The following is a 27594-nucleotide window of genomic DNA, read 5'->3' as shown; positions in this document are numbered from 1 at the left end:
TGGACTCTTGAGGCCGAACAAGCCTTTCAGGACCTGAAAACCAAATTCACCACTGCACCTGTATTGAAGCACCCACACCCAGACCTCCCTTACATTGTGGAAACCGACGCATCCAGTTCGGCCATGGGAGCTGTCCTGTCGCAAAGAGACCCAGAAACTAACCAACTACACCCTGTGGCCTTTTGGTCCAGGAAATTTTCTCCTCCTGAAATCAACTACGCAATTACCGACAAAGAGTTACTGGCTATTAAATCTGCTTTCAAGGCTTGGCGTCACTACCTTCTCGGGGCAAGACACACCATCACCGTAATTACGGACCACAGAAACTTACAGTATTTAAAGACGGCCAAAGCTCAATCTTCATGACAACTCCGATGGGCTCTATTCTTTGCGGAATTTGATTTTGTAATTACCTATCGCCCTGGCTGCAAGAATGGAAAGGCGGACGCCTTATCCCGGATTGGCATGGAAGAACCTAATTCGAGCTTAGAACCTGTGCCCATCATACCTGAGCAAAGAATCTTAGGCTTAACTTCATTGCAAACTATTGAGGACATCGAAACGCAAGTAAAACAACTTCTAGACTCTTCAACCTTACTGGAATGGAGTCAAAAGGGTCCTCATTACACCGTTAAGGATGACTTACCCTACTTCCAGGAGTGGTTGTTTCTGCCAAGTAAAGAATTGCAAGAACTTGTTATTGCCCATCATCATGAATCTTTAATGGAAGGACACCCTGGTATCGCTAAAACGGAGGAAAAAATCAAACGCCACTTCTGGTGGCCTTCTTGGAGAAAAGACAAAGTCTTTTGTTCTGTCTTGCGGAATTTGCGCCCAAAACAAGGCTTAAAAGAAAAGGCCAGCCGGCCTACTTCAACCCTTGGATATTCCACCTGCACCATGGCACACCCTGTCAATGGACTTTATAACCGACCTGCATCCTTGTGCTGGTTACAACACAATCCTTGTAATTGTGGACCTATTCTCCAAAATGGCCCACTTTATCCCTTTAAAGGGTTTGCCTTCAGCTTCCACCTTGGCCAAGGAATTCCTGGAGAATATAGTTCGCATACATGGTTTCCCTTCCATATTAGTCTCGGATCGTGGAAGTCAATTTATCTCCCATTTTTGGAAGAAGTGTTGCCAACTAGCACAGATAGATGTGTGGTTATCCACCAGCCACCATCCCCAGACCGACGGACAAACCGAGAGAACCAATCAGACTCTCGGGCAATATCTACGGTGCATGTTACACCAATCCGAGTTAAATTGGAAAGACATCCTTTGGATCATAGAATATGCATACAACAATTCAGTGCATTCTGGAACCGGACAAACCCCTTTTTATACTTTGTATGGTCACCATCCTCGGACCTCTGACCTAGATCCACCTCTGACCCTGGAAATGCCCGCAGTAAATCATCTGCATTCCACAATAACCCGAGCCTTCAAAGAAGCTGCAACTCATTTACAGCAAGCCAAGAAAAAGTATAAAGAAAACGCTGATTTGCACCGAAGTAAAACTCCTCCTTACCAAGTAGGAGACCAGGTATGGCTAGCAACTAAACATTTACCCCTCAAGGGCCCGCGAACCTTCAATCCCAGATTCATAGGACCTTATCCCATCAAGGCTATAATCAACCCAGTGGCCTTTAAACTGGATCTACCGTCCAACATGCGTATTCATCCAGTTTTTCATGCATCACTTTTAAAGCCAGTACAACCAGGAACCCGATTGTCCAAGCCTCCAGATCCAGTTCAAATTGAAGGGGAATTAGAATTCGAAGTTAAAGACATTTTAGACTCCAAGGTGGTAAAGTCGAAACTCTTCTATCTTGTTGACTGGAAGGGATATGGACCTCAGGAGAGATCGTGGGAGCCTAGTAACCATGTCCACGCACCTCGATTAGTACAAAGGTTTCACCGGAGATTTCCGAACAAGCCAAAACCCCCGGAGGAAAGAACCTTGGGGGGGTTAATGTCATGATGCCTACCTCCAAGGAGCCAGGTCCGACCCAGCAACCCCAGAGGCAGGCATCATTTCCCCCAGGGGAGTGCCAGCGGGCTCAAGCTGGGGCCCTTTGGACGCAGTCCTGGCGCCTTAGGCACCAGGCTCATGTTGGACCTCTGTCCTGGCGCCTTAGGCGCCAGGCTCATAAAGCTAGACGTGTGTTCAAGTGTTTTAATGTGCACTTACCTGATGCAGACCATGCTGCCACATCCAGGCCCTCTTGAGGCCTGAATGGAACTACTTTACCTGTGGGACTACTTTCCACCCGGGTGTGGTCGGGGAAGGATACATACCTGATCGGTGGAAGGATACACACTTGGAACTTCTTCCAAAGCTATTTATACCACACCCGATCAGCAACTCACGCTTCGCGTTGTTCTGCTCCTCGCAGCTGGACGCTCACAGTGTCGGCTCCTGCATCTGGACCTCAGCCACGCCTGTCAGTATCCTGGGTCACCTGCAAAGGGAGACAAAAGACCTTACCTGCTAAATCAGCACCACAGAGACATCACACCGACGATCCTGAAAAGGAAGACATCATTTTTAAAAGCATTTTGCTACGATCGCTGCAGCGCTGCATTTCACTCACCTATCCTGGACGCCACCATCTTCAGCAGCGATCATCCGGATCCACAGCCACTTCCCAGAGCCTAGAGAGAAAAAGACGAACAAGGTGAGAGAAGGAAGGGAATAGAAAAAGCTCAGTTTCCTTCTAAGACTTACCTGTTGGGTCATTCCCATTTCATTTCGGGTCTTGCCGCTTCCAGGCATTTTCCAGACCCCGGCCCCTATGGGGAAAAAAGACAAAGGGCCTCATTACGACCTTGGCGGAGGACCATGGCGCTATTAGCACCATGGTCCATGCCGCTAAGTTCCCAACTCCGCCATGGTGGATGGCGGACTTACCGCCCCATTCCGACCTTGGCGGGGCGGTAAGTCCCCAATCCCCATTTACCCTTCCCCATTCCCATTTTTGCCCCATAGGGCATAATGGGAGTGGGGAAGGCGTTAATTACGCCACCGTAAATTACGGTGGCGTAATTAACTCCATGGTCCCTTAGCGCCATGGATTTTAACACCTGCTAAAAGCAGGTGTTAAATCCGCCATGGCGCTAAGGGACCTCATACTCAGGCGGTAAGGGTCGGCGCTGTTTACGCTGCCGTAAACCCCTTACCGCCTGGGTCGTAATGAGGCCCAAAGAAATTGAATGAGCGAATGCAAAGACATTACCCGAGCGCTCATCCAGAACTTACCTGTCATTTACTGGAACTGCACGTTTCACTTCGGGTCGGCGCCATATCTCCGGCATTCCGAACCCCGGCCCCTAAGGGGGAAAAAGAACATGAACATTATTATTAAGCTTGGACTTTTGAACCTGCAACAGAACTTTTACTGAGCCTTACCTGAATAGTCAAGCTTACCTGAACTCCCATCAATCCTCAATCCAGTGAAGTAACTGGGTTTCAACGCGCCCCTACATCAGAAGCAGGATGGAGAGCTCATCCTTCCTGACCCTAAGGTGAGACTTCACAGGGAATCGTGGAAGGGTATCGTGGAGGGTTGGAAGAGAGTGGGAGGCTTGAGCATAAAACAGTCAGTAGGTAATACTCCCTTTTCACGCACAGGGGAATATTCCTGCGAGCCAGAGAAGCCAGAGTAGAGGGGCCCTTCCTGTCCATCTTCAGAGTCCTGCGCTTCACCATTGAAGAAGCATCAGCACTCGAAGCCAGACCTGCGCCTCCGTGGGAATCAGGTGAGCGTTACAGTCTTCTTTAACTGCGACTGGAAGGATGCCTGCTATAGTGTGTGTGTGCTATAGAAGTCGCTGGAACTCTCCTTCCCCAGTCTCGTGAAGTGTCTAGAAGAGATCTGCATCAGTGCCTTCTCCATTTCCTTCGCAAAGGGTTGCACTCTCTCCTGGAACCGACCCAAAACATCCTTGCATCTGCAGATCCTCGGCACCTTTCACAGGAACCAATGGCAGGAAATCCTACCCCCAGTGACGCCCAGTCAACCTACGTAGTCATCTGGGGAAATCAGGTTACTGGGGTAAGTAATTAGAACGCATTCACCTCCCCTTGTTCTCCTTCGAATAAACTTTGGATACTCCAATTCCATCGTTTTTTGATCGTTGGATTTAAATGCTTGTATCGGAAAGACAGGAATATAATTTTACCTACATGTAACTTTCTTAAATATCTTCTGAAACATTTTCACCACTGTTAGGGCAGTTTATCCAAAGTCCAAATAAGGGCTTCATAAAACTATATCTGAGGCAATACAGAAACTCCACTCAGTGTTAGGGAAGATTGTATGCAGTACCCTGTGGGAGACTGCACCAGCCTTGTCCTCTTGGCAATAGTTAACCCAATCTTTGGTATAAGCAGGTACTACACAAGTTGGTAGCGTAACTGAGCAGCAAGGCTTATCTCAAGAGGGGTCAATGTGAGCTGTAGGGTTGTAGTTTCACAGTGACAAGTATCCAAATAAACACTTACACTCAAGGTTTCTTGATTAAACAATTATTTATCAAAGTAGCAGTCAGTTGAATAAGCCTTCCATAGAAGGGAACAAATATGTAACACACAAATACACTTCAATAAATACACACCCTCAGTTTTAATAAATCAGTAGATACCCATTTGGGATGGCACACAGACACTTCCTACACCCTGAGGTGACTTAAATAAGTAGGACACTGGGGACATTGATATATCACTGGCACATTTAGAGCAATACTGAGTTTGGTGTCAAAAGGAAACGGTTAGGAAATAAAACAATGGTTAACACATATTCTTAAGCAGGTAAGTACTTTTGAACTACCTCTCCCCCCCTCCCCAACGCAATGTAGATTAAACCTTTCCCAGCTACACAAGTTATAGAATGTGTGACTCTTTGGGGGAATAGTTAAAGTACAAGGTCAGAGGTTAGAGGTTAGAAGAGTCTTTCAGGGAGCCAGGACAGCCAATGTCAATTGAGCAAAAGTCTAGGGGAGCTGAAGCATTTCTTGAAGGTAAGTAAGAAGTGTTGCACAATGTTTTAGAAATCTTTGTAGAAAATGAAATCACTGTTGAGCTACAAGCTGGGAGGCTTGTGCGGGGCAAAGCTGCAAGCAACTCTGCAAAAGGCAACCAAGGCAAGTCTCAACTGAAAGCTAGCAAGGTTACACAAAAAGAGGCAAGTACCCCTTAGTTTACAGTACCTTAGGTCTGAAGAAATTGGTTCCAGCTGGCTTCTGTTCCAGTTGTAGTATGGCAGATTCTATTGTTCCTGGGCCTCAGTCGTGGGGACAAGAGGGAGGACATCTGGGGACGGCTGCAATACGAATTGAGGGTCGGCAGCAGCAATGGGCAAACTTCAGATCAGCAGCACTTTGCGGTTTCAGCTTCTCGCGAATAGCACCACTGTGGTTCTCGGATACCTTATGGACTTTCCTCGCATCTGGAGTCCAGCACTCTGTTGAGGTGGCTCAGGCCTAGTCAGTCCTGCTTCATTGGAGCCCGGAGGAACTTCCTGGAGCTCGGGTCAAACTTAAAGACGACACACTCGTTTCTGGTGTTCCACTCCCTGGCAATCGGTTCCTGCATCAGCAATGGAAGTACAGCCTGCTCCGAGAGGATTTCAAGATTACCTCGTCTTGGGTTCGATTGGTCCACCAAACCAAGGGGAGGCGTAGTCCTTTGCAGGGCTTCTCTAGTCGAGGCAAATTTGGAGCTTCAGCAATGCAGCAGGGCTTCACCGGGCAAACCAACGGTCCAGGAGTTGCAGCAAGCGTCTCTTCCAAGTTCTTCTATGGATTCATTCGTCCAGTGGTCGACTCTGCCTTCCAAGCAAAAGACCTTGCCTTTTATGCAAGTTTCTCCCATTCATTTGCAGCCTAGCTGACACTCACAAAGCAAGGTGGCTGTCCTCCAAGGATAGCCAGCCAGCCAATCACCTTTGGATGCATTCCTGTAACCAAGAGGATTAAACACAGTGAGTTTTGGGCACCTCCCTCACTTCCTGCCCTGCCAGACACGCTGGAGCCAGAGGCGGTCTTTATCAGTAAATCCCACCAAAGACAAAACTAACAAAAAGGGACGAAACCTGGTTTGGCGCGCACAGTAAATCTCAAGAAGAACCTTTCCAACAAGAAATGGCGAAAAAAGAAGACCAGAGCCATTTTGACAAAATGGGCACCCATGGGTGCTTTACTGCAGCTGCAATTGCAGCCCGTGGTAGGAAAAAACAACGGTAGGAAAAAGTAAACCACTGCCACCAGCCATTAAATGTAGAAAGGGTAACATAAAAATGTTACATGAGAAACTAGATAAAGAGGATACTAAGTAGCCCCTCCTGCACCCTATTGTAAGATAGTGTGTGCTGGTTCTAGAATGTTACAAATTTAAGTAAAGTCAATTTCACTTCACAGTAGTTAATCCAAGAGAAGGTATTTAAACCTTAGGGAAATCTGGAAGACTTCCCTGTGCCACTGCACTGAAGGTGCTGTGTGTCACACTGTAAAAAGATGATGCCTATGGAGTTTGTCAGACTCCAAAGTCAAAAGAAACTGTGTTCAAATCAATGAAAAATACGAGAGAGGGGGGAAAAAAAAGGTATCACTCTTCCCGGGATACAAATTAAAAAGACCTAAAGTCCAGCAAAAGAGCTGGGTGTCTCGAAGGTAGAAGGGAATTCGCACATTTCTGAGAATTCTCCCTAACACTCAGCATAAGGCTGTACCACCTGAGAACATTTGGTAGGGTAAACAAAATACCCAGGCTTATCTTACGAGGGAGAGAGGGCAGTAGGAAGGTACAAAGAAATTGAGGTATACATATGGTCCAAAGAAACACAGAAACATTATGTATTGTAAAAATAACAATTTATTTTAAACACACGTAGTGCAAGATAAATCTTGGGAAAGTTAAGCACAATTACATATTATAACAACACAATCATTAAAAAGCAATTGAATACTTATGATATGAAAACCAAAGTATAACCTTATTAAGAATAGCAATAAGCAGTTACAGGTGACTTTAACCTAAGCTAACACATTCAGAATGGCAATAAGCTATTCTTGGGGAGTAAAACCAAAGTAGCTAGACTTTTAGAATGCCATCAGTAATACAAGGACAGCAGACCCTATTGTCATTTACTTTCAGAAACACTTAGGTAGACCAACACTGTTACAAGTAGATACCTTGCAACATATGTAACTTTCTTCTATCATGAATGGATACAGTTACAACCAGTTACTTTTAAGAACACATTTTAGAGATAGTACTATTACTCCTATACGTTCTAGAGGGGCCTTAAGCTACTCAAGGATCATTATAAACACAGTAAACTATTAGCAGTTTAGGGAAAGCATAACCCAATGTTACAGTTTAAGAAGAACAACAGCTATTTAGCTACCGGTGTTCACGATCGGGAAAAATCATAGTAGTTTGTTGTAAAACCACTGCCACCAGCCTTTTCAATAGGAATGGGTAGCATTTGACTGCTACATGAGTATTAAGACACCGGGGATACTAGGTAACCCCTCCAGCACTCCACTGTAAGATGGTGTGTGCTGGGTCTATACATTTGGAAAGACTAGTAAAGTCAATTTCACTTTACATTCTCTGGGAAACAGTAGTTTATCCCAGAGAAGGTATTTAAACCTTTGGGAGGTCTAAAAAGACATCCCTGTGTCACTGCACTGGGGGTGCTGTGTAACACATATGAAAAGATGATGCCTATGGAGTTATCTAAAACTCCATAATCAAAGAACACATGTGTAAAACACACATCAAAATACATGAAAGAGTGGGGAAAAAGGCTCACTCTTTCCAGGTAAGAAAATCAAATCCTCAAAAATCCAGCAAAGTTGCTGGGTTCTCTAAGGTGAAGGGAATTGGCACATTTTTGAGAATTCTCCCTAACAGAGATATCACAAGATGGCCGCTGGTTTTACCTATCGTTATAGATGGGAGACACACGTAAAGGTTAACATGAACAAAGGACCAAAAAGGAAATGTGATCGGTCACTCAAAGATGTGTGTATATTTATGTTATAGAAGTTTTAAAAAAGGATTGACTCGGAAGAAGCCCGGGAATTGTGTGAAATGCGTTGTTAGGGAAGTATTCCCAAAGTCCTCTGGAAGGACTTCACAAAACTACCCCAATGGTTTGGAGGTCCCCAACTCTTAGTACCAGTCTGTACTAATCATAGAACCTTGCTAAAGTGGCAGAGCAGTCAGGCTTATCATAAGAGGAAGATGTGAGCTGTAGATAAGTACACTGAACCAAATTACTAACGCACACCAAAGAAACATTTACTCAATACATTTATATTAAAATATAGATTATATTTACACAAGAATCACATTCAAATACTTTGCACAATAAACCAAAACACTTAGGAACACTTTCCAAAGGCCACTGCTTAGTTTGTAGTTGCTTGAGGTTACATTTGTTACAGCTTTTGACAGTAATGACAGTTCTATCGTATTATCGGTAATAACGAGCACTCACGAATCTTAGCAGAAATCCGGTAAAGACATTTACTCTGCATACACATATAAGATAGTGACTTTTGGGAAGGAAAATAGTTGTTTAGTGTTATACTAGCAAAGCTTAAGGTTCTAGAGGCAGTTTCTTCGCACAGCAAGTCTTTTAAGTTCCAAAACGCAACCCTAGCTAAAGGCAGTTCGGAGAAGGCTTAAAGTCTTGACAAGCAGCAGAATACTAAAGGTTCCTGTGGATCCTTTAGAGTATCCAGTCTTTAAGATGTAGTGAGATTAAACCAACGTTGGAAACCCTGCTAAGAACTCGCTAAAGGGCCACAAGCAGCAGAGGGGGATACCCTGGACACCTCTATGTGCACTCCAATGCTCTGGAGCGACTTCACGAATTAAAAGGTAAGCAATACCTTGTTCCCCACAGTACCTTAGTTTTGAAGAAAAGATCAAGGCTGGATTCTCCTTGATGTGACAGCGCTGGATCTGACCTCTGGATTCCTTCGTCTGACGAAAGGCAGGACAATGGACGGGATCTCTCAGCAGCAGTCTCAACAGAGGACCTCTGGCATGGCGTTCAGCAACTTTTCTGGTCACTCTGCGGTATTGGCGCCTTTTAAGCAGCACCAACAAAGGACACGATTCGCCTGGACAATCTTCTTCGGTCCCTACACACACAGGCCGCCCCCTCACAGCACGGTAGAAGAAGGGCTGACAAAGAACAAACACGCTAGTAATGGCGGAAAAAAGAAAGGAGCCACCAAGTTAAGACTTGGGTGACCCTATTGTGCATAACCGGGGCTTTGGACATAGCCTGTGGTAGAACATTCACACAATAGCTGGTAGAAAACGTCCACTGCCACCAGCCATAACTAGAAGGTTGTTTATGTGATTACAAAATCACAGGAGCACAGAGAAGGGGAATACGAAGTATCCCCTTTGCACGCCACATAAGATGGTGTGTGCCAATCTCTCAGACTATAACGTTTAGGAGGGATAATAAGTAAGAACTGTAGTTTCTCTAGGATATGAAAAAGAATCTCAAAGGAGGTCTCAAATGGTCCCCAGCAACACTGCACATAAGGAGCTGTGTGCTGCAATAGTAAAATACATATGCCTTATAAGACATATAGAGGAAAGTAGACTCCATGGGACAGTAAAACACAAAGAAAAGAGTTCCAAAAGACAGAGCGCATAAGAACGAATGAGTGGAAAAAGGCTCCACTCATTCAGGATTAAAGAAAAAGTGCTGGGGGTCTCACTAAGGGAGGTGATGAAGCATAACAATGATAAATCTCCCTAACAAGCAGCAGTTTAAATGTGCAGGAACTGATATATTATGATGGAATAAGCAACCAAAATTTCTAAAGAGAAGTGGTGGTCCATGATGTGTTGATCGGTAATAGAGACCGCAAGGAGTGCAGTGCGATATAATCCGGGGTAACCCAGATGTGTGCATGTATATATCTGTTTTTTTCTTTTTTTCTTTTCAAAGTTCACCCGTGGTAGGAGTTTATTGGTAGTATGGTAGAGCAGCTAGGCTTATCTTAGGAGGGAGATGCAAGTTGTTTGTCAGTACAAAGAACTTCAGTATACATAGGCCCAAAGAAACACTTACACACTTAGAATCAAAATAGTCATTTATTTTATATATACACACACAAGGCAAAGATAAATCTTAAAAGGTAAGCAAGAACTGTTTCAAAGCTTATAAACACAATAGAAAACCAATGCAATAATTCAGGTAAGTAAACCACAGTGTAAGACTTATCAGTTTCATTAAAGCAATTCAAAGCGAAGTAAAACCACTGTCATAGTAACTCCAATTATTCTGATGTAGGTATAGAATGTATGAACACCACCAACATTAGCAGGTAAGCACTTTTCAAGACGTATAATACTCTGAGGGCTTAAGGCTTTAGCAGTCTATCCCTATCTAGGTACGAGTTCTTCAAGGTCAGATTGGATGGAAGGCAGGTAAGGCACAGTTGCAGAAAAGGCAAAGTTACAGAGGATTCTTCAATTATAAGTAGCAAGCTTTTGTTGGTTAAAAGGGGTTCAGGGAAGGCAACAGGCCCACAGTACTCTAGGAGTGACTAGGTTGAAGCTGGATGCCTTCACGGTGCAGCAGCTGCAGACCCGGTCGCTTGTTCCTTGGTCGTGGAGACGAAAGGAGGGACTCTTGAATGGATGTCGCAGCAGAAGTCGAGAGAGGGGGACCCGCCAGCAAAGGATTTTTCACCCTCCAATGCAGACCTGTAGTTTTGGCACCTTTTCACAGACACAAATGTGGAAAGGTACACAACCGATCGAGTCAACTAGCTTGCTCCTTCCTGTAACCCGGTGAGGGGACTTTTATGAGGGGGATCTTCCCTATGGAGGCTGAGAAGGAGTCCACCAATTAGTTTGTGGCAAGACGATGCAACACAAAGTGGTTGCAGGCCACCTGGTATTGGCGGTTCGCAGCCCAGGAAGGTCGCAGCACATCAAGGGATGGCTGAAATTGAAGGTAGTTTTAGGATGGATTATGCTCACCAGTCGAAGGGAGAAAGCCATCCTCTTCTGAGCTTCCCTGTTGATTTGAAAACAGGGTCGGAACAGCAGCAGTACTTCAGCAGGCTTCTACGGTTCCCAAAAGGTGCTGCAGGCGTCTCTGGTCATCTTCTTCGGTTCTTCTGTTCCAGTGGTTGACTTGTCTTCAGCCTCAGGATCCTTGCATTTTATCCAGGATACCAGCCAATTAACACTCATACTACATTATTCAAACTTTAGGGGGTGGCTGTCCCTTTAGGACAGCCAGCCTCCCAGTTGGAACTAGCTTGTTTGTTTGTTTGTTTGTTTATTTGATATAGCGCAAATCCAAACCCGTAGGTAGCCGGGCGCAAACATTACAAGGAGACTTGAGAACTTAGTTGCAATGACAATCAAAAATATGCAATGACAATCAAAAATAGGCAGTGAGGCAGTTCAGCAGTGTTACAGTCTGAATTTACTTATACAGATGATGCCATGTGTCGGAGGCATACAGTGCTAGGTAACAATCATTCACAGTTTTGTAGACTCGGACTGATCCAATGAAATTCCTAGATGCTGGCAGTGGTGGACGGGTCCCTAAAGGAGGTCAAGTTAACAAAGGGCATGGTCGGGGGGTGACACTCAGGACGAGTGGTTCTAGTAGAAGAGGGTGATCCCGTTAGATGTCATTTGATCGTATCCATGAAAGAACCTTACGCCTGAAACTTGGATAAGGTTGGTCCTTTCTAAGTTCTAATGGAAGTTTGTTCCAGGTTTGGGCAGCTATGACTGGGAAGCTGGCGCCGCCAGCTGTACTCTTTTTGTATCTAGGCACCATCAGGGTATATGCGTTGGTCATTCTTGTGGGGCGGTTTGAAATTCTCTTGTTAAGTCTGTTTGCTAGGTAGGGGGGAGCTATATTGTTAAGCCCTTTCGACGTGAGCGAGAGAGTTTTGAGGGTGAGTCTATCTTTAATTTTTAGCCAATGGATATTCCTTCTGGAGGTAGAGACATGGGCTCTGTTAGGAATGTTTAAGGCTACTCTAAGAGCATTGTTTTGGAGTGTTTGGAGTTTGTTAAGGATATACTTGTTGGATCCAGCATATAGAGCATTGCAATAGTCCAGTCTGGATATGATAAGTGTATTAGCTAAGGTAATACAGCTAGCCTCTGTTAGGAATGGTCTGCAAACTCGGATCAGTTTACAAGTATAGGCGGTGGAGGAAGCTAGGGAGTTAATTTGTTTCTTAAAGGTGAGTGCTGAGTCCAGATAAACTCCCAGGGTTTTAACTGCAGGCATCACTTTGATGACATTGTTATCAATGTTAAATGAGGCATAGTTTGGGTCAAGTTTTTTAATCGCTGTCTCTGTGCCGAGGATCAGGATCTCCGTTTTGTCGTCATTCAGGCAGAGGCCCTGGGATGCCATCCATGCCTGAATGAGGAGATATATCTTGTTTACCAGAGCCGAGTCTTCCAAGAAGTTACCCGAAAGGGGGATAAGGATCTGAGTGTCATCTGCGTAATTAGTGTAGATGACAACCAGTCTATCCAACTTGTCAAACAAAGGTTTGGTAAAGATGTTATACATAGTGGGAGATACACATGATCCCTGGGGGACACCGCAGGAGACTTGTATGGGATTGGCAGCTGCTAGGGGGGAGAAGACTCTCATTGTCCGGTTAGCAAGGAAGGATTGTACCCATGTTATGGCATCGCTTGAGAAATGGGCAGCGGAGCCAAGGTGATTGCATAAAACTGCATGATCTACCAAATCAAAGGCTGCCGAGAGGTCAAGGAGGAGTAGCATAGCTGATTTTCCATTGTCCTTCAACTCGTCAATTTGAGTCTTAAGGTCAATCAAGGCTGTTTCGGTGCCGTGAAGGGGGCGGAAGCCGGATTGTCGTGAGCCCAGAAGGTTGTTAGTTTCAAGATAGTCCTGAATTTGCAGGTAAGCTACCCTGTCAATGATTTTGAGTAGGAATGGGACAGTGGTGATGGGTCTGTAATTTGTCGGGATGGAAGGGTCGAGGGTTTGTTTTTTTAGCAAAGGTAGGACCCAAGACTGTTTAAGGTTATTGGGCACTAGGTTAGTCTTGAAGGAGGCGTTAATCAGTTTGGAAATGAAGGGAGATAGGTCTCTCGCAGCATCTTTTATAATTTGGGCGGGACAATGATCTCCTTTACAATTAGAAGGCTTTAGGGAGAGTATAATTTTTTCTGTTTCTAGTATGGTTATCTGTTTGAAACTAAAGGGGTGAGGGGTGTTATTGGGCTGGTTTAGGGAGGGCTGTGCCTTAGGAATAGACTCCACTGGCGATAGTAATGCAGCTTTTTTGATGGCGATTTTGGTTTGAAGAGAGCTAATTTTTCCTGCAAGGGCATTTTGTATATTAGTGCACCAGAGCTTATTTCTAGGAGTATTATCAGTTTGCGGTATGGGTGATTCCATTTCACGGAGGATGGAGAATAATTCCTTAGTATCAGATTTGGCTTTAGCTATTCTGTCATTGTAAGTATTCTTTTTAGTGTTAATAATTTCCTTTTTGTACCGTTTGGCATGGGTAGCTAACTTGATTTTGTTCTCCTCAGTAGGCGAATGTCGCCAGATTGATTGCAATTTTCTTTTTTGGGTTCTAAGGTCTTTCAGTTGAGGTGTGAACCAGTTATTCAGGTGTGAGAGTTGTTTACTTTTACGGACTTTGGTAGGGGCGATCAGATCTAACGCCTTGGTCATAGTGCTATTGTAGGTTTCCACAAGTAAGGTCGGGTCTGTGATGTTGTCTACGTTGCTAAGGGTGGGGAGAATGTGTGGAAGGAGGTGTTCTGCTGTAATGTCTTTTTTACTTCTAGTGGGTAGTGGCAGGGCCATAATTATAGGTTTAGGGTGGGTAAGGTCGAGTGAGGCAGAGAATGAGATTAAATGGTGGTCTGTCCATATTTGAGGAGTTATGCTGGTGATACTGATGTTACAGTTCAAGTCAGCAACCCAATCTAGGGTCCTACCTTTAGAGTGTGTGGGGGTAGTGGCTTTTTGCGTTAATCCATAATCATGCAGTAGTGTGGCGACAGATGTGGCATGTTTATCATTACGGTCATTGAAGCCAAGGTTGAGGTCTCCTAATAGTAGGATTTGCGCATGGTCTTTTGTATTGTTAGTCAGGATACTAGTTAGGTCGTCCTCGAAAGTTCCTAGTGGGCCAGGTGGTCTGTAGATCACATAGATGGTGAGAGTACGGTTGCATGAGAGTTGGAGTTTGGCAGTAAGGAGTTCACAGGACTGGGGTGTCGTAGTGGTGACTAGTCTAATAGGCAGGTTAGCTTTGTGGATGATAGCTAAACCACCTCCTTTGGTATTAGGTCTGTCAGCTCTTAGCAGTTGGTAGCCATCTGGTATTGCTAGCATAATAGCAGGGCCAGCAGCCTCATGGAGCCAAGTTTCAGTTATGAACAGCAGGTCTAGATTATCATTTGTTAGGATGTCTGAAATCTCAGTGGCATGGGCTACCATAGATCTAGCATTAATGAGGGACCCAGTTAGCAAAAGGGTGCTAGTTGGTGTGGTAGTGGGGGGTTGCATCTTTGTGGTTGAAGTAGCTACTTGAGATATAATCTGCTTGGACGGTGAGACACCTAGAGGGAGAGGAGCAGGCTTGGGGTGTTGTGAACGTTTGTTCATTGGGTTAGTTAGGTTGGTATAGCCCCTAAATGTGTGGTAGGATGATGGTTCATGTAGATAGGACAGTCTGGCCCTTAGTCTCATGTTTCTATCTTTAGGTGGGCAAGAGGCAATGAGTGCAAGTGCCATGATAGTGAGGAGGCTCAATGCAAGGTGTACTGTATACTTTTGAGGGGTTTTCATTATAGTAGTGGGCAATGAGTAGGTTTGTTAGCACAAGTTAGGCTAGGACCTGGCCCTGCATGGACTTGTGTAGTTTAGACAGTGTGTTTGAAGTAGGGTGGACTGGGCACGTGCAATTATGCTATGAGCTACCAAGTCCTAGACAAATGCAGATTGGGCAAGGTACTGGACAGAGGCGGACTAGACAGGTACAGATATGCTATGAACTGCAAGGGCAAGGTCAAATGCTGACACAGTTTAGGCTAAAAACCCTATACAGGTAAGTAGGAGGCAGTGTAGTAGCAGGGTCTGTCTAGGTATGACAATCACAGATTAGGCTAAAAACACTATACAGGTAAGTAGGAGGCAGTGTAGTAGCAGGGTCTGTCTAGGTATGACAATCACAGATTAGGCTAAAAACACTATACAGGTAAGAACTAAGGCAACTGGCAGTGGTATTGTTTCAGTGGTCACTTAAAATTGCTATAATAAAGTGCGAGCAGCAGCAATACGCCTCAATCATATAGCATTACTGTAATATACATGGCATTAGTACTACAGGTGTAGGTATATAATTTTCAGGTGGATAATTCGCTAGTGGAGAGTGGTGAAACAGCTTCAACATAGTCTGACATACGTGATACGATATGAGAGGCCCCAAAAAGTCAGGCAGCAGTGCACAAGTGCAAATGACCCACGTACGGGCAACAGAAAAGAGTGTCTTTTGAACAGTTCCATGCAGCCGTGTAAACAGCAGTCTGACAAATACACAGCAGAGCAAAGGTTGCAGTAAGGGTTTGAGCATAGGCACTGGTAAACTGCTTACCCTAATATTAGTGCATGCATGAGCAGGATGTTATAAATGGGTCTCAAGAGGAGCAGGGGTCCTGGCACTCGGCACTTTCCGGCTCATGACAGGCTCACGACAGAGGGAAGCCTTAGGCAGTGTGCCTTTGGAGGTGGGCCGGCTAAACTGCCTGCCGGCTTGCTATTGGCCAGTAATAGGGGCTGTGGGCCAATTGGAGTGTAGATATGGGCTTAGCAGGTTTCCTCCTGTGAAAGCTCCCAAACGATGTGGCGGGCGACCATTTTTGAATGGTAAAAGCCCTTGTGGTCAGCAATGGCGGTGATACTCTCCGGAGTGCTGCAGACAAGCACAATGGAGAACGAGTGACATTAGGCACCCGCTAGTTATGGTGGCAATATGTGGAGGGGCTCGGATGAATAAAGGGCACTTTTAAAAATAAAAAAGTTCCAGGCAGGCATGCCAGAAGACAAAAAACAGTGGAGTTTCATACTCTTCCCCCGCTTCCTATCCTTACAGACACACTGGAGCCTCAGCAGGCTTCACAAAGGATTCCCGCCGAAGACAAAGCCAAACTATGACCCCCCCCATTCAGGATGGCAGAAGAACCAAGAAATGATAAACACACAAGAAATGGAGAAACAGAAAATACAGCCATCATTTTGGGTCTATGGTGATGCTTCTGTACATTAATGCAGCTGTGAACTGAGTCTGCAAGCCCAATTTTAACAAATGTCGGTAGAACAGGTCCACTGCCACCAGCCACTCGGGTATGCTTGACTCTAACAGAAATGTACACCAGAAAAACAAAATCTTTTGTAATCGGAGAGAGACAATGGGAACTACGAAAACGTACTAAGTGTAAAACATGTCGAGTCGTATTTTGCATTCAGTGCCCCTGTGGCCTTCGATATGTGGGACAGACCATGCGGTCTGTTCCACATTCGGATCCCTGAACACAGGTCTAAAATCAGATGCAGAAACACAATGGCCACATTGGTGGACAACTACATTGAGTTCCAACACACACCAGACGACATAATGTGGTGGGTCCTTTAAGTGGTTCAAGGTAGCTCTGATGTACAGCAGAGCCTACTTGATAAAGAAACTTGATGGATCCACAGGCTTAGTTCCCACAATAATGGGCTCAGTGAGCAGTTTATAGAGTTCAGATATTGTATGGCATTTGCCTTTCTAAGTCACAACTGTGACTACCAGCACGAATACTATGCCATTCGCACTGAATACTCCTTACATGGATAGAGGTCTACTTCAGCAAGGAATATGTGAGCACATATGTCGATACAACAACTAAAGCTCACCCTAACTAACCATACAGTGTTTTCTGAACTATGACTTACCTAGCAAAGGGCCGGGGACCAAAATGCAGATTTTGCCAAAATTCTTTGGTAGCGCCTCTCCCCTAGTCAGGAATGGCGAAAATAAATAACGTTGTATGGCTCCCTGCACTTCTTAATGGCAATTCCCTATCCAGCCTTGGCCATCACCTGGGAAACGCAACACTGTGCTTCCCTGGTTTCTATAGGTCTATGCAATCATGGTGCCATGCAACAATGTGGCCAGCCTCTATTTGATATTACTACGGCAAGCAACAACGCTGCACTCGGCTGAATCGCCCTCACTCGCGCTAGCATTTGACTTCAGAAGCCGCATGAACTCTACAACACAGAACAGGTGTTTTTCTCCGCCGCCCATCTTCATGAAAGCATGTTTTCCTCCACAGCCAGTCCAACATAGACGGACCCATACCTGATCCGACCACAATGTTGTCTCAACGGTCTTTCTGCTTGTCCACAGATATGGGACGCAAGCCATCCCTTTCATGGCTAGACAAAATATGCACTAAGCCAAAAAGAACAGTTAAGTCCTTTCCCTTTCCGCTTGCAACCTTTACCTCAATACAGATAAGTGTATGACCCACCCGACCTGAAAATGTTTTTTCGGTCTTCCCTTTTTGCAAATGGACATGGGACAACAGTAACATGGACGGCAAATCAAAACATTAGCTGCATGCCGCCGTTTCAGGCACTCCCCCTCGTAGCTAGACCCAAAGTAAATTCTGATCTTGCAGTGATTACTTGTTTTCGACCCTTCCTCATCTCCTAAATAGTTATGTGCTATCCCAGCGCACAGGACAGGGCACTATCAATGTTATGTATCCATGGCCTTCTCTTCCAGCTCCTGGACACTGCGCAGCACCACTTGCCAGTCCTCTTCCTGATGAACTATACCTCACAACCTGACACTACTCATACGGACCTTCTGAAACAAGCAAAATCCTACAATCTATAAGTAAATGGGATGCATCTTCCCAATTAACTCTATAAACAAATGCATAGTAGCTTAATTAAATAGAGGATATTTTAAAAGAACAACATTTGTTCTCTTTTTGTGTGTCCATCGCAGATCGGGGATACAGATTCATTCCATCCAGGGTTATAGTGTCACCCCTCCTGCCACCCCAAAACCCCACTTAGGGTTGCCTGCTTGGAGTTCTTCTCCAAGGGTAAGCTGATCTGGCTAACCCAGAGATATTAAACATGGGCCATCTGTATAGTATGCTAGAAACAATATGATAAATGTAATTATATTGCATGGTCCTGTAATCAGCCCTCACGAAGGCGCCCACTCACACCAAATACCGCCAAAACGTGAAAAACCTGGTACTCTATCTAAATGACATGGACAGGGTTCAACCAGACACTTTCATGATTCCACGCTCAGGCTAGCAAACAGACCTAGCATCAATTTTGAATGTTGGCAATTCATTAACCCAGAATTTATCTAATGTCTTTAAGAAACATTCAGTGTTCATAAGGATGTATTAACCTTGAGAAGAATATGAAAAGAATCTGTTTATAATGATCAAATCGGTTGGCATTCATTAACTGCATATGCTAATGACATTTATCCATCACACTATGATACACTATTAAAGCAATTTATTAAATATTGTATTAGTTTCTCTCTCCCATTTTGGTCAATCACTACCACTCACTCGCTTCTTAATTTTAATCACCCTGTGTCTTTTCAGAGTATCATGCATTTTGGGTCTACTACCCCTTGTAATTTGTTTCCTTTATAAACCATGCTCTCAAGACCATTGAGTTGATCACATGTTTGATGAATTCATTATTCACAACTGTTCAAATATACATTATTTTGCTCTCTGAATACTCGTTAATAAACCATGCTGTTATTCATTTTTCAGTGTCTACCCATGTTATGCAGAGGATTAGCGGGTGACTCCTATGTGCCCCCCTCAACTTATAATGCATAATTCGTATTAAACACTGGTTCCTGGTGGAAGAATTCTTTGTTTCTTTAGTATGTATTACCCCAGCTTCCACTGTGAGGGGTTCACCCTACCTTTCGGTAAGAGAAATGTTGGAGCAGTGAGAAAGGGGATACAGTGTAACCCCTCAGAACTCCACATAAGGTGGTGTGTGCTGATCTCACAAAAGAAAAGGCAAGAAGGAAGTATACCCACCATCCTTGGAACAGTAGTTCTCACAAGGAAAATAAGAGAATAAAAAGGAAAGCCCAAAGGGCTCCAAGCAACATGGAACAAAAGGTGCTGTGTGCTGCAAAAGTAAATTACAGATGCCTTAGGAAATATAGAGGAAAGCATGACTCCATGAAATAAAGTAAAAACATGATGAAGAAAGGTTTCCATAGTCGGAGAAAAAAAATGAATGAGTGGAGGGGTCAGGGGGGGAAGGTTCCCCCCACTCAGGAGAACTGACAAAAAGATACAGGCGTCTAGCAAAAGGGGATTTAGCATTAAAAGGAAAAACCTCCCTAACACACACACAGCCACTCGCTGTACATAAAGACACCACACTTGCATGCAAGCATAAACACACACTTTTCTGTTGTCTTACTTTCCTTACCCAAGTCAGACAGAGCCCCCACAAGTGGAGACCTTGGTACCCCAAAGGGTGTGCAAAAGAGGCAAGCCTTCCTTCCTTACTTTCCCTACACCCTCCAGGAAAGGACTTTAACCACCCGTGTTAACATATGGACCAGTCTCCCTTACCTCCTTTGTCAATGTGCTTGCGCTCATTCTTGCAAATCTCTAGAAAAACTCTAGGGAAAACAAGGTACCGAGCCCAGGGTAGGGTGCCCCCCCCCCACTCCCCGGTGCAGGAAATTTAACCTTGAACTCAATGTGGCGTCTGCATAGGTGAGAAGAGACAAACAAAACAGGCAGCTTTCAATCCAGAACTGCCTCAGATGCAGAAAACAAATCCCCCTATACTTGGAGCCTCGCATGCAGCAGGGAAGGTTAGTACTGGACAGGAGGGAACTCCAAATATGCCAGTGCCCCAGATGAACTGGTTATGGGGGCATTGGAAGGGATTGAATTATCAGCAACACTTCAAACCTGGCTGGACCCGAGTGATGCAAGAACTAAATTACCCTGGTATCTCAATGTTTTTGAAGGGATTAAGTTAGCACCTGACTCTAAAATAGCATGTGACCTTGCAATGGGCCTACCTCTGATGAAGCTTCTATCAATCACGGACTGGGCTCACCTGCAGCTCATGTTTTCATCACCCTTGTTAACCGGAAGTACCGTAGTACCCAGTGTGACAAGATCAGTATGATGGCCTTATCAAGAGGGGATCAGATCACCTTTCAGCGGGTGTGGGAGGCCTACCAAGGGATCAGTGACTGAACAGGGGTGTGAAAGGGAACCCTAACAACAAGCAATATTTTTTTAAGCAAAACATTGCCGTAAAACAAACCCCCACTAGAGAGCTGCACACAATTGAAAACGTGAGGTCTTGAGCCGCAGGCTCCAACCATCAGGTCAGTGGTTTAGAGCTTCATTCGCCATGGAGAAGCAGACAGTTCTATTTTGAAACCTCATAAGGTAAAGCCCTTGATCTGCTAGTCGGTTAATGGCTTAGTCATCTCCTTCAATAATAATAGTCACACCTGAAGCCGAACGTTCTTTATTCAGGAGTCACTGGCGCACCATACAAGATCCTAAAGGTTTCATCCCTGCTGAGAGTGATCAAAGAGCAGGATGTATATGTACAAACTGTTAGCTTCTGCGCACCTACAACAGCATCTACATTTAATGGCAAATGCCATGCTGTGCAAGTTCACTGTACAAATAGAAACTCTCGATCGCTCATTTCCAAGTGCCAGTTAAGAAACCAGACAAGGGTGGAGAGATACTAGTCAGCGTAATTTCATGGAAAATGCTAGCCCTGACTGGCCAATGCATATGATGTCAGGTTAATGACAGCATATTCCTGCTGCTCAACAGTAGGTCAGGATTGTTTTGGAATTGCCACATGACTTCAGGCTCTCAATTATAAGATCATTCAAGGATTTGTCTCTAATATGTTTAACACACTGGAAAACAGTAATGTACAGTTGCCCAATAAGTCATGTGTATTTGTGATAAAAGAAAGTGAACCCCAAGAAACATACCTTTGAGTAGTCATCGGATAAAACATCAAATTTAACAACTGAAAAAAAGAAAATTGAAACTCGATGAGTGGGACATTTTGGTATGAAACATTCAGAAAGCATCTTCCGCACACGCCAAGCTAAATGGTGTACAATGTGACTGAAGAATAGTTCCACACAGTTTCCAGTGAGATAAAATAACCTTTATTACAGGTCATGAAGTGCAGACCCCCAGCTCAACCTTACACCTGGCTGGCTAGTGCAAACAGTAATAGAAGCAACATTAAGAGTAAACATTTTCTGGCCACAGGCAGGCTAGGACACCCTACTCAGAACTATATTACACTGTGACATTCCACATAGAACTATACTACATCATAGACCATGAACACCCTGCTCTCTATGAATAGCAAGCATGGCCATAACTATTTACATACAGTGATGCAACTGCATAACAGTGACACAGCAGGAGCACATGTTACAGCCGTTTAAGGAAACTTGCATGGATACTGACCTTCTCACCATAGGAAGAATCAATTGTCCCACCCAATATACCATCCATTATTCCTGCTACATTGTCACCCAGGTCCTTCCACCCTGCTACAATAGCTTTGGTATGTCTGTCCTTCGGATCACTTACACTGGACCCTGCTTCCGCAACAACTTGGTACTATAAAACAGACGCCCTTACTTCATATCCAAATTATTTCTCCAAACCTGTATCTTCTACAAATCCTTCCATCACTAACGCTATCCTTACCCACCATCATCCCGCTGCCAGTCACTAACTCTTGCCTCATCGGACCTTCTCACCTCCTCGAATCCGCCCCCTTCGGCGTTTCAAAATTTCATCATTGTTTTCAAAGAACAGCCAGAACCTCCGCAAAAGAGTGAGACTGCTATGAGGCAATGAGTGAACGATGTGTCTATGAGCTGTTATCTGTATTACATTGCAATGTTATTTCATTTTGGCTTAGTATTTTGATTGATTTATGCATACAGGTTGGACATTAAAATCTAATTTTTCTTTTAAAGTGCAACTTCATAGCAGCCTGAAAAGACTTGTGCACTAAGTGGGGGCCCCACAGCTAAATTAGTAAATAGAATGAATTCAGATGATATTTGTTTAAATTGATACATCGATATTGGTAAAGGTATCAAGGGAAACGCACGAAATAAGAAAAGCAAAGAGGCTCAAAAAACTTTAGAGGGAACTACACTGAACTCTCTTAAGGGAAAACCTCTATATAAACTTGTGTGCAGCTTAATGTTTCCATCTCGTAACACAAACTAATCTTCTAACTTCATACAACTTCTTAATCTTGAAGGTTGAACAAATTACTCACCAGTGCCGACTTTAATACACCACATAGGTCAATAAAAGGTCTCTTATGTTGGTGCTCATTTATATTTAGAAATGTATAATAAATGTATAATATTGGGAATGTTGACAGATCTTAATCAAAAGGTAACAGATAGTGTGGGACACTTGAATGTTATTCAATTTAAACATTGTTAAATATATGTACTTCTATTGTTATTTGGTTTATGAAATTGTGTAATTCTAAATAGATGTTGCTGAATATTTTATTATGTTGATAATACTTTTCTGATAATATCAGTTATACTAATAACGCATTGTGAATTGGGATAAAGAAGTTTTCTCTTAGGAGAGTGCAAAATAATGGTCTGTTTTTTTGAGAGATTATTTTTGCTTAACCTGAAAAAAGGCTGACATTTAGATAGTCACAGAAATGTACAAGTGGCATCAGACAGGATGCACAACTCAGCAGGCCATACAGCTACTGTAAATATATCCAAAAGGAAAGTAAACAGAAAAAAAAAGTTAGGAGTTAGCACATTGCATGCACACTAACCTTCTGCATCTAAACATCGTTCAAACTTCAGGGACAGCTGGTAGGTATCATAACAACGAATCCTAGGTTTGTAAGTTCCTGAAAAACATAACGGGATTGCGTTACAAAGAATTCATTGAACAGAAACGCACTGTCAGCGTCAAAGCAGTCTTTTTTGGGCTTACAAAGTATGGGGAAATACTTTGTTTCTCACCTTTACCATTATTGCCACTACTTTTTCTGCTAAACTTCCAAGAACCTCCTCTGAGACCTGGGCCTTAATTGGGAGGGAGAAATAATGTAGGACTCCATCATCGCCCCCGCTCCTCACAAACACCAACCCTAAGAGGGTTTTTGCCTTCTCTTGCCCAGTTAATTGAACTAGATGAACAATGAATAATTGATTGCGGACTTTAGGAGCTTAGTAAATGCACCAATCCCCATTCGGTTTCCCTAAGCACTAAGGGATGAACAAGTGGAATCTTCTCACAGCTTTGTAGCAAGGGAACCCATCTCTACACAACAGCTGAACAATCACTGAAGGAAGGATGACCACCTATTAAGGACCTGAATATCTGGATTACACAGGGCGATTTGCAGATTCCCCAGATATCCAAGGACCACACTGTCTCCAGCAAGGAGAAGTGTGGGTCTCTTCTGGGCAGAAACATACACTTACTATGCTACAGCTGTGAGTGTTCGGTAAAGGGCTTCCAGTGCCAGAGCCATTTCACATTGCACTGCAATATATTCATGCATCTCCTAGTAACGGAATCAAAAAACTAAAAAGGAAATCTCTAGATGAATTCTCTTTTGACAATTGGTTCTTGCTTAGAAACAAATCTTGTAAAGCAAGAAATAGCCACCAGAAGAGTTTAATGTGACTTGCTGTCACAAGTTGAGCTTCTGCAGGAGTCCAGGAAGTAGAGTGACTTAAATAGACTTGAGTTGCTACATTGCCCCAGTGCTTATTAGCCGTCAGAAGAGATGTGTTTAATGTCCCACTGAGGAACACACTCCGACAAACCTTTGAAGAAAAGTTTAATAATGACCAAAGCATTAATCCATACAACCACCTATTTAGTCCAACCAAGTGACATCCAAATCAGCTTCCAGAGTAAGTGCATTCTACTCCGTTATCTTATTCCAAAAACTAAAAACCTTTCCCCAAAATGGAGCACATCCCGATTCTCTTTTCTGAAACACAACAATTTACAATGAAATAGCCCAATGTGTCAATGGAATGGAAAATCTCTTCTGCTGGAGTGCCAGTGCATAACAGTTCATTCAGGAATCTGCCCAAAGGTAACCAGAGGCCTGGCAGTATAAAAGGTTTGTAACATAACAGTATGTCGAACAGTTTGGGTCAAATTCACCCCATCAGTGGATTCTGTCGATATTTGACGTTCTCAAAACGAAGCACTGTCACAAGGTCGAGTGGCCTCCGCAAAGATGGAGGTGCTAGGCAAGATTGTATGCAGTACCGTGTGGGAGACTGCACCAGCCTTGTCCTCTTGGAAATAGTTAACCCAACCTTTGGTACAAGCATGTACTACACAAGTTGGTATAGTGACTGAGCAGTCAGGCTTATCTCAAGAGGGGTCAATGTGAGCTGTAGGGTTGTAACAGAGGTTCACAGCGACAAGTATCCAAATAAACACTCACACTCAATTTTTCTCGATTAAACAATTATTTATTAATTTAACAGTCAGTTGAATAAGCCTTCCTTAGAACGGAGCAAATATGTAACAAAAATATACTTAAATAAATACACACTCTCGGTTTCAATAAATCAGTAGATACCCATTTGGGATGGCACACATACACTTCCTACACACTGAGGTGACAAATAGCTAGGACACTGTGGACATTGATAGATCACTGGCACGTTTAGAGCAATACTGAGTTTGGCGTCAAAAGGAAAGGTTTAGGGATTAAAAAAATGGTTAACAAATATTCTTAAGCAGGTAAGTACTTTTGAACCCCAATACAATGTAGATTAACCCTTTCCCAGCTACACAAGTTATAAAACGTGACACTCTTTGGAGGGATAGTTAAAGCACACATTCAGAGGTTAGAAGAGTCTTTCAGGGAGCCAGGACAGCCAATGTCAACTGAGAAAAAGTCTAGGGGAGCTTAAGCACTTCTTGAAGGCAAGTAAAAAGTATTGCGCAAGGTTTTAGAAATCTTTGTAGAAAATGAAATCACTATTGGGCCACAAGCTGGGAGGCTTGTGAGGGGCAAAGCTACAAGCAACTCTGCAAGAGCAACTAAGACAAGTCTCAACTGAGAGCTAGCAAGGCTACACGACAAGAGGTAAGTACCCCTTAGTTTACAGTGCCTTAGGTCTGAAGAAATTGGTTCCAGCTGGCTTCTGTTCTAGCTGTAGTATGGCAGATCCTGTTGTTCCTGGGCCTCAGTCGTGGGGACAAGAGGGAGGACGTCTGAGGACTCCTGCACTACGGTTTGAAGGTCAGTGACAAATGGGCAGACTTCATATCAGAAGCACTTCGCGGTTTTAGCTTATCGCAAATAGCACCACTGCGGTTCTCGGATACCTCCTTAAGGACTTTCCTCACATCTGGGGTCTAGCACTCTGTTGAGGGGTCTCAGGCTTGGTAAATCCTGCTTCATGGGAATCCGGAGGATCTTCCTGGAGCTCGGGTCCGATTTAGACAACACACTCGATTCTGCTGTTCCTCTAACTGGCAATCGGTTCCTGCAGCAGCAATGGAAGTACAGCCAACTCCGAGAGGATTTCCAGAGGAGTTCATCTTGGGGTCGATTGGCCGCATCAACCCAATGGGAGAAGTCGTCATTTGCAGGGCTTCTCTAGTCGAGGCGAATTCGGAGCTTCAGCAATGCAGCAGGGCTTCACCGGTAAACCAACGGTCTAGGAGTTGCAGCAATCGTCTCTTCCAGGTTCTTCTTCAGATTCCTTCGTCCAGTGGTCGACTCTGCCTTCCAAGCCAAAGACCTTGCCTTTTATGCAGGTGTCTCCCATTCATGCACAGCCTAGCTGTCAATCACACATCAGAGTGGATGTCCTCCAAGGACAACCAGCCAGCCAATCACCTTTGGGTGCATTCCTGTAAAGAAGTTGATTAAGCACAGGGAGTTTCGGGCACCTCTCTCACTTCCTGCCCTGTAAGACATGCTGGTGCCAGAGGCGGGCTTCCCCAGTGAATCCCGCCAAAGACGAAACTGACCAAACCTGGTTTGGCACGTAGAGTACATCTCAAGAAGGACCTTTCCAACAAGAAATGGGGAAAAAAGAAGACCCGAGCCATTTTGACAAAATGCGCACCCAACGGTGCTTTACTGCAGCTGCAATTGCAGCCCACGGTAGATACACCCAATGGTAGGAAAAAGTAAACCGCTGCCACCAGCCATTAATTGTAGAAAGGGTAACATAAAAATGTTACATGAGAAACAAGACAAAAGGGGATACTAAGTAACCCACCCAGCACCACTGCTCTTGGAAACAGTAGTTTAACTAAGAGAAGGTATTTAAACCTTGGGGAAATCTGGAAGACTTCCCTGTGCCACTGCACTGAAGGTGCTGTGTGTCACACTGTAAAAAGATGATGCTTATGGAGTTTGTCAGACTCCAAAGTCAAAAGAAACAGTGTTCAAATCAATGAAAAATACACGAGAGAGTGTGAGAAAGGTCTCACTCTCAGGATAAAAATGAAAAGTCCTAAAGTCCAGCAAAAAGAGCTGGGGTCTCCAAGGTAGAAATAGCACATTTCTGAGAATTCTCCCTAACGGGAGGTCAAAATTCCAAGTTCAAAAGAAGGGTTTATTAAGGATTTAACACATAGTTAGGCCGGTTCAAACTTAAATAATGTGTCAAAATGGTAGTTCCTGTGCTGGAGTCCGCCAACTTTTCTCAGGCATCAATCTGTTGTAACTCACAGTCCTATGATGGGCATGGGAGGGGTATGGGGTAGTTACTGGGTCACTCTCCCTCGGTCCACGCCACTTGGCTGTGGACAGTCCAGTAAAAATACAGGACATTCCCCAAAGCCATAAAGCCACATCCCTGGAAAAGAAGCCACATAGTGAGGAGCCTGGCAGCCTCTCTGGTGTCCCAGTATCCTAAACCATTTTCACTTACCCATATGGGTCCATGAACCCACCCGTAAAGTTCCCGGATCGCTATGGATCCACAAAGCTGCTCCTGAAGTCTGCAAACACAATATACAAACCCAAATACTGTAGGGGTATGAACGTCCCCCTAAAACATCCAAACCATAGCCACCTTGCCGGAAACAGCAGACAGTATTGGCCCTGGCACAAGCAGTGGACCCTGGATCTTCATGTCTCTACTTGAAATAGAAGATGGCTGTGGGGGTTGATCTAAACTTGGCCCAGTTGTCGCAAACTCAATCTGACCAAAAGGAAGTTGGAAGCCATAGACTATCCCAGCCATCAATAAACTGAGAGCTACGAGTAAAAACCCTCAGCAAAGGTCCACCAATTGGGGAGGGGTATTCGGCCTATATATACGGCAGACAGCCCAATCCAGCATTGAGAGTTGTTGGAGCAAGTTATGGCAGTTGAGGACTTTGGAGCATTCAGGTTAAGAAATGTGGAGGAGAGAGGGGATGGGTCAGCCGCCGAGGAGTAG

The 27594-nt window shown here is 44.2% G+C and overlaps 1 protein-coding gene across 1 annotated transcript in view; it reads right to left on the bottom strand.

Moving 5' to 3' along the window:
- The window catches only part of NOL10 (nucleolar protein 10), an 856295-nt gene that overhangs the window by 741654 nt on the left and 87047 nt on the right, over positions 1-27594 (bottom strand). The window contains exons 4-5 of the mRNA XM_069605973.1: positions 22983-23060; positions 21127-21164 (exon numbers count right to left, since the gene is read on the bottom strand). Coding sequence (XP_069462074.1) covers positions 21127-21164; positions 22983-23060 — 116 coding nt within the window. The remainder of the gene's footprint in view (positions 1-21126; positions 21165-22982; positions 23061-27594) is intronic.

Source organism: Ambystoma mexicanum, chromosome 4p (assembly GCF_040938575.1).
Source record: "Ambystoma mexicanum isolate Mex_15411 chromosome 4p, UKY_AmexF1_1, whole genome shotgun sequence".
Lineage (NCBI taxonomy): Eukaryota > Metazoa > Chordata > Amphibia > Caudata > Ambystomatidae > Ambystoma > Ambystoma mexicanum.
The sequence above is the reverse complement of the archived record's forward strand: the minus strand, read 5'-3'. Positions and strand labels throughout refer to the sequence as shown.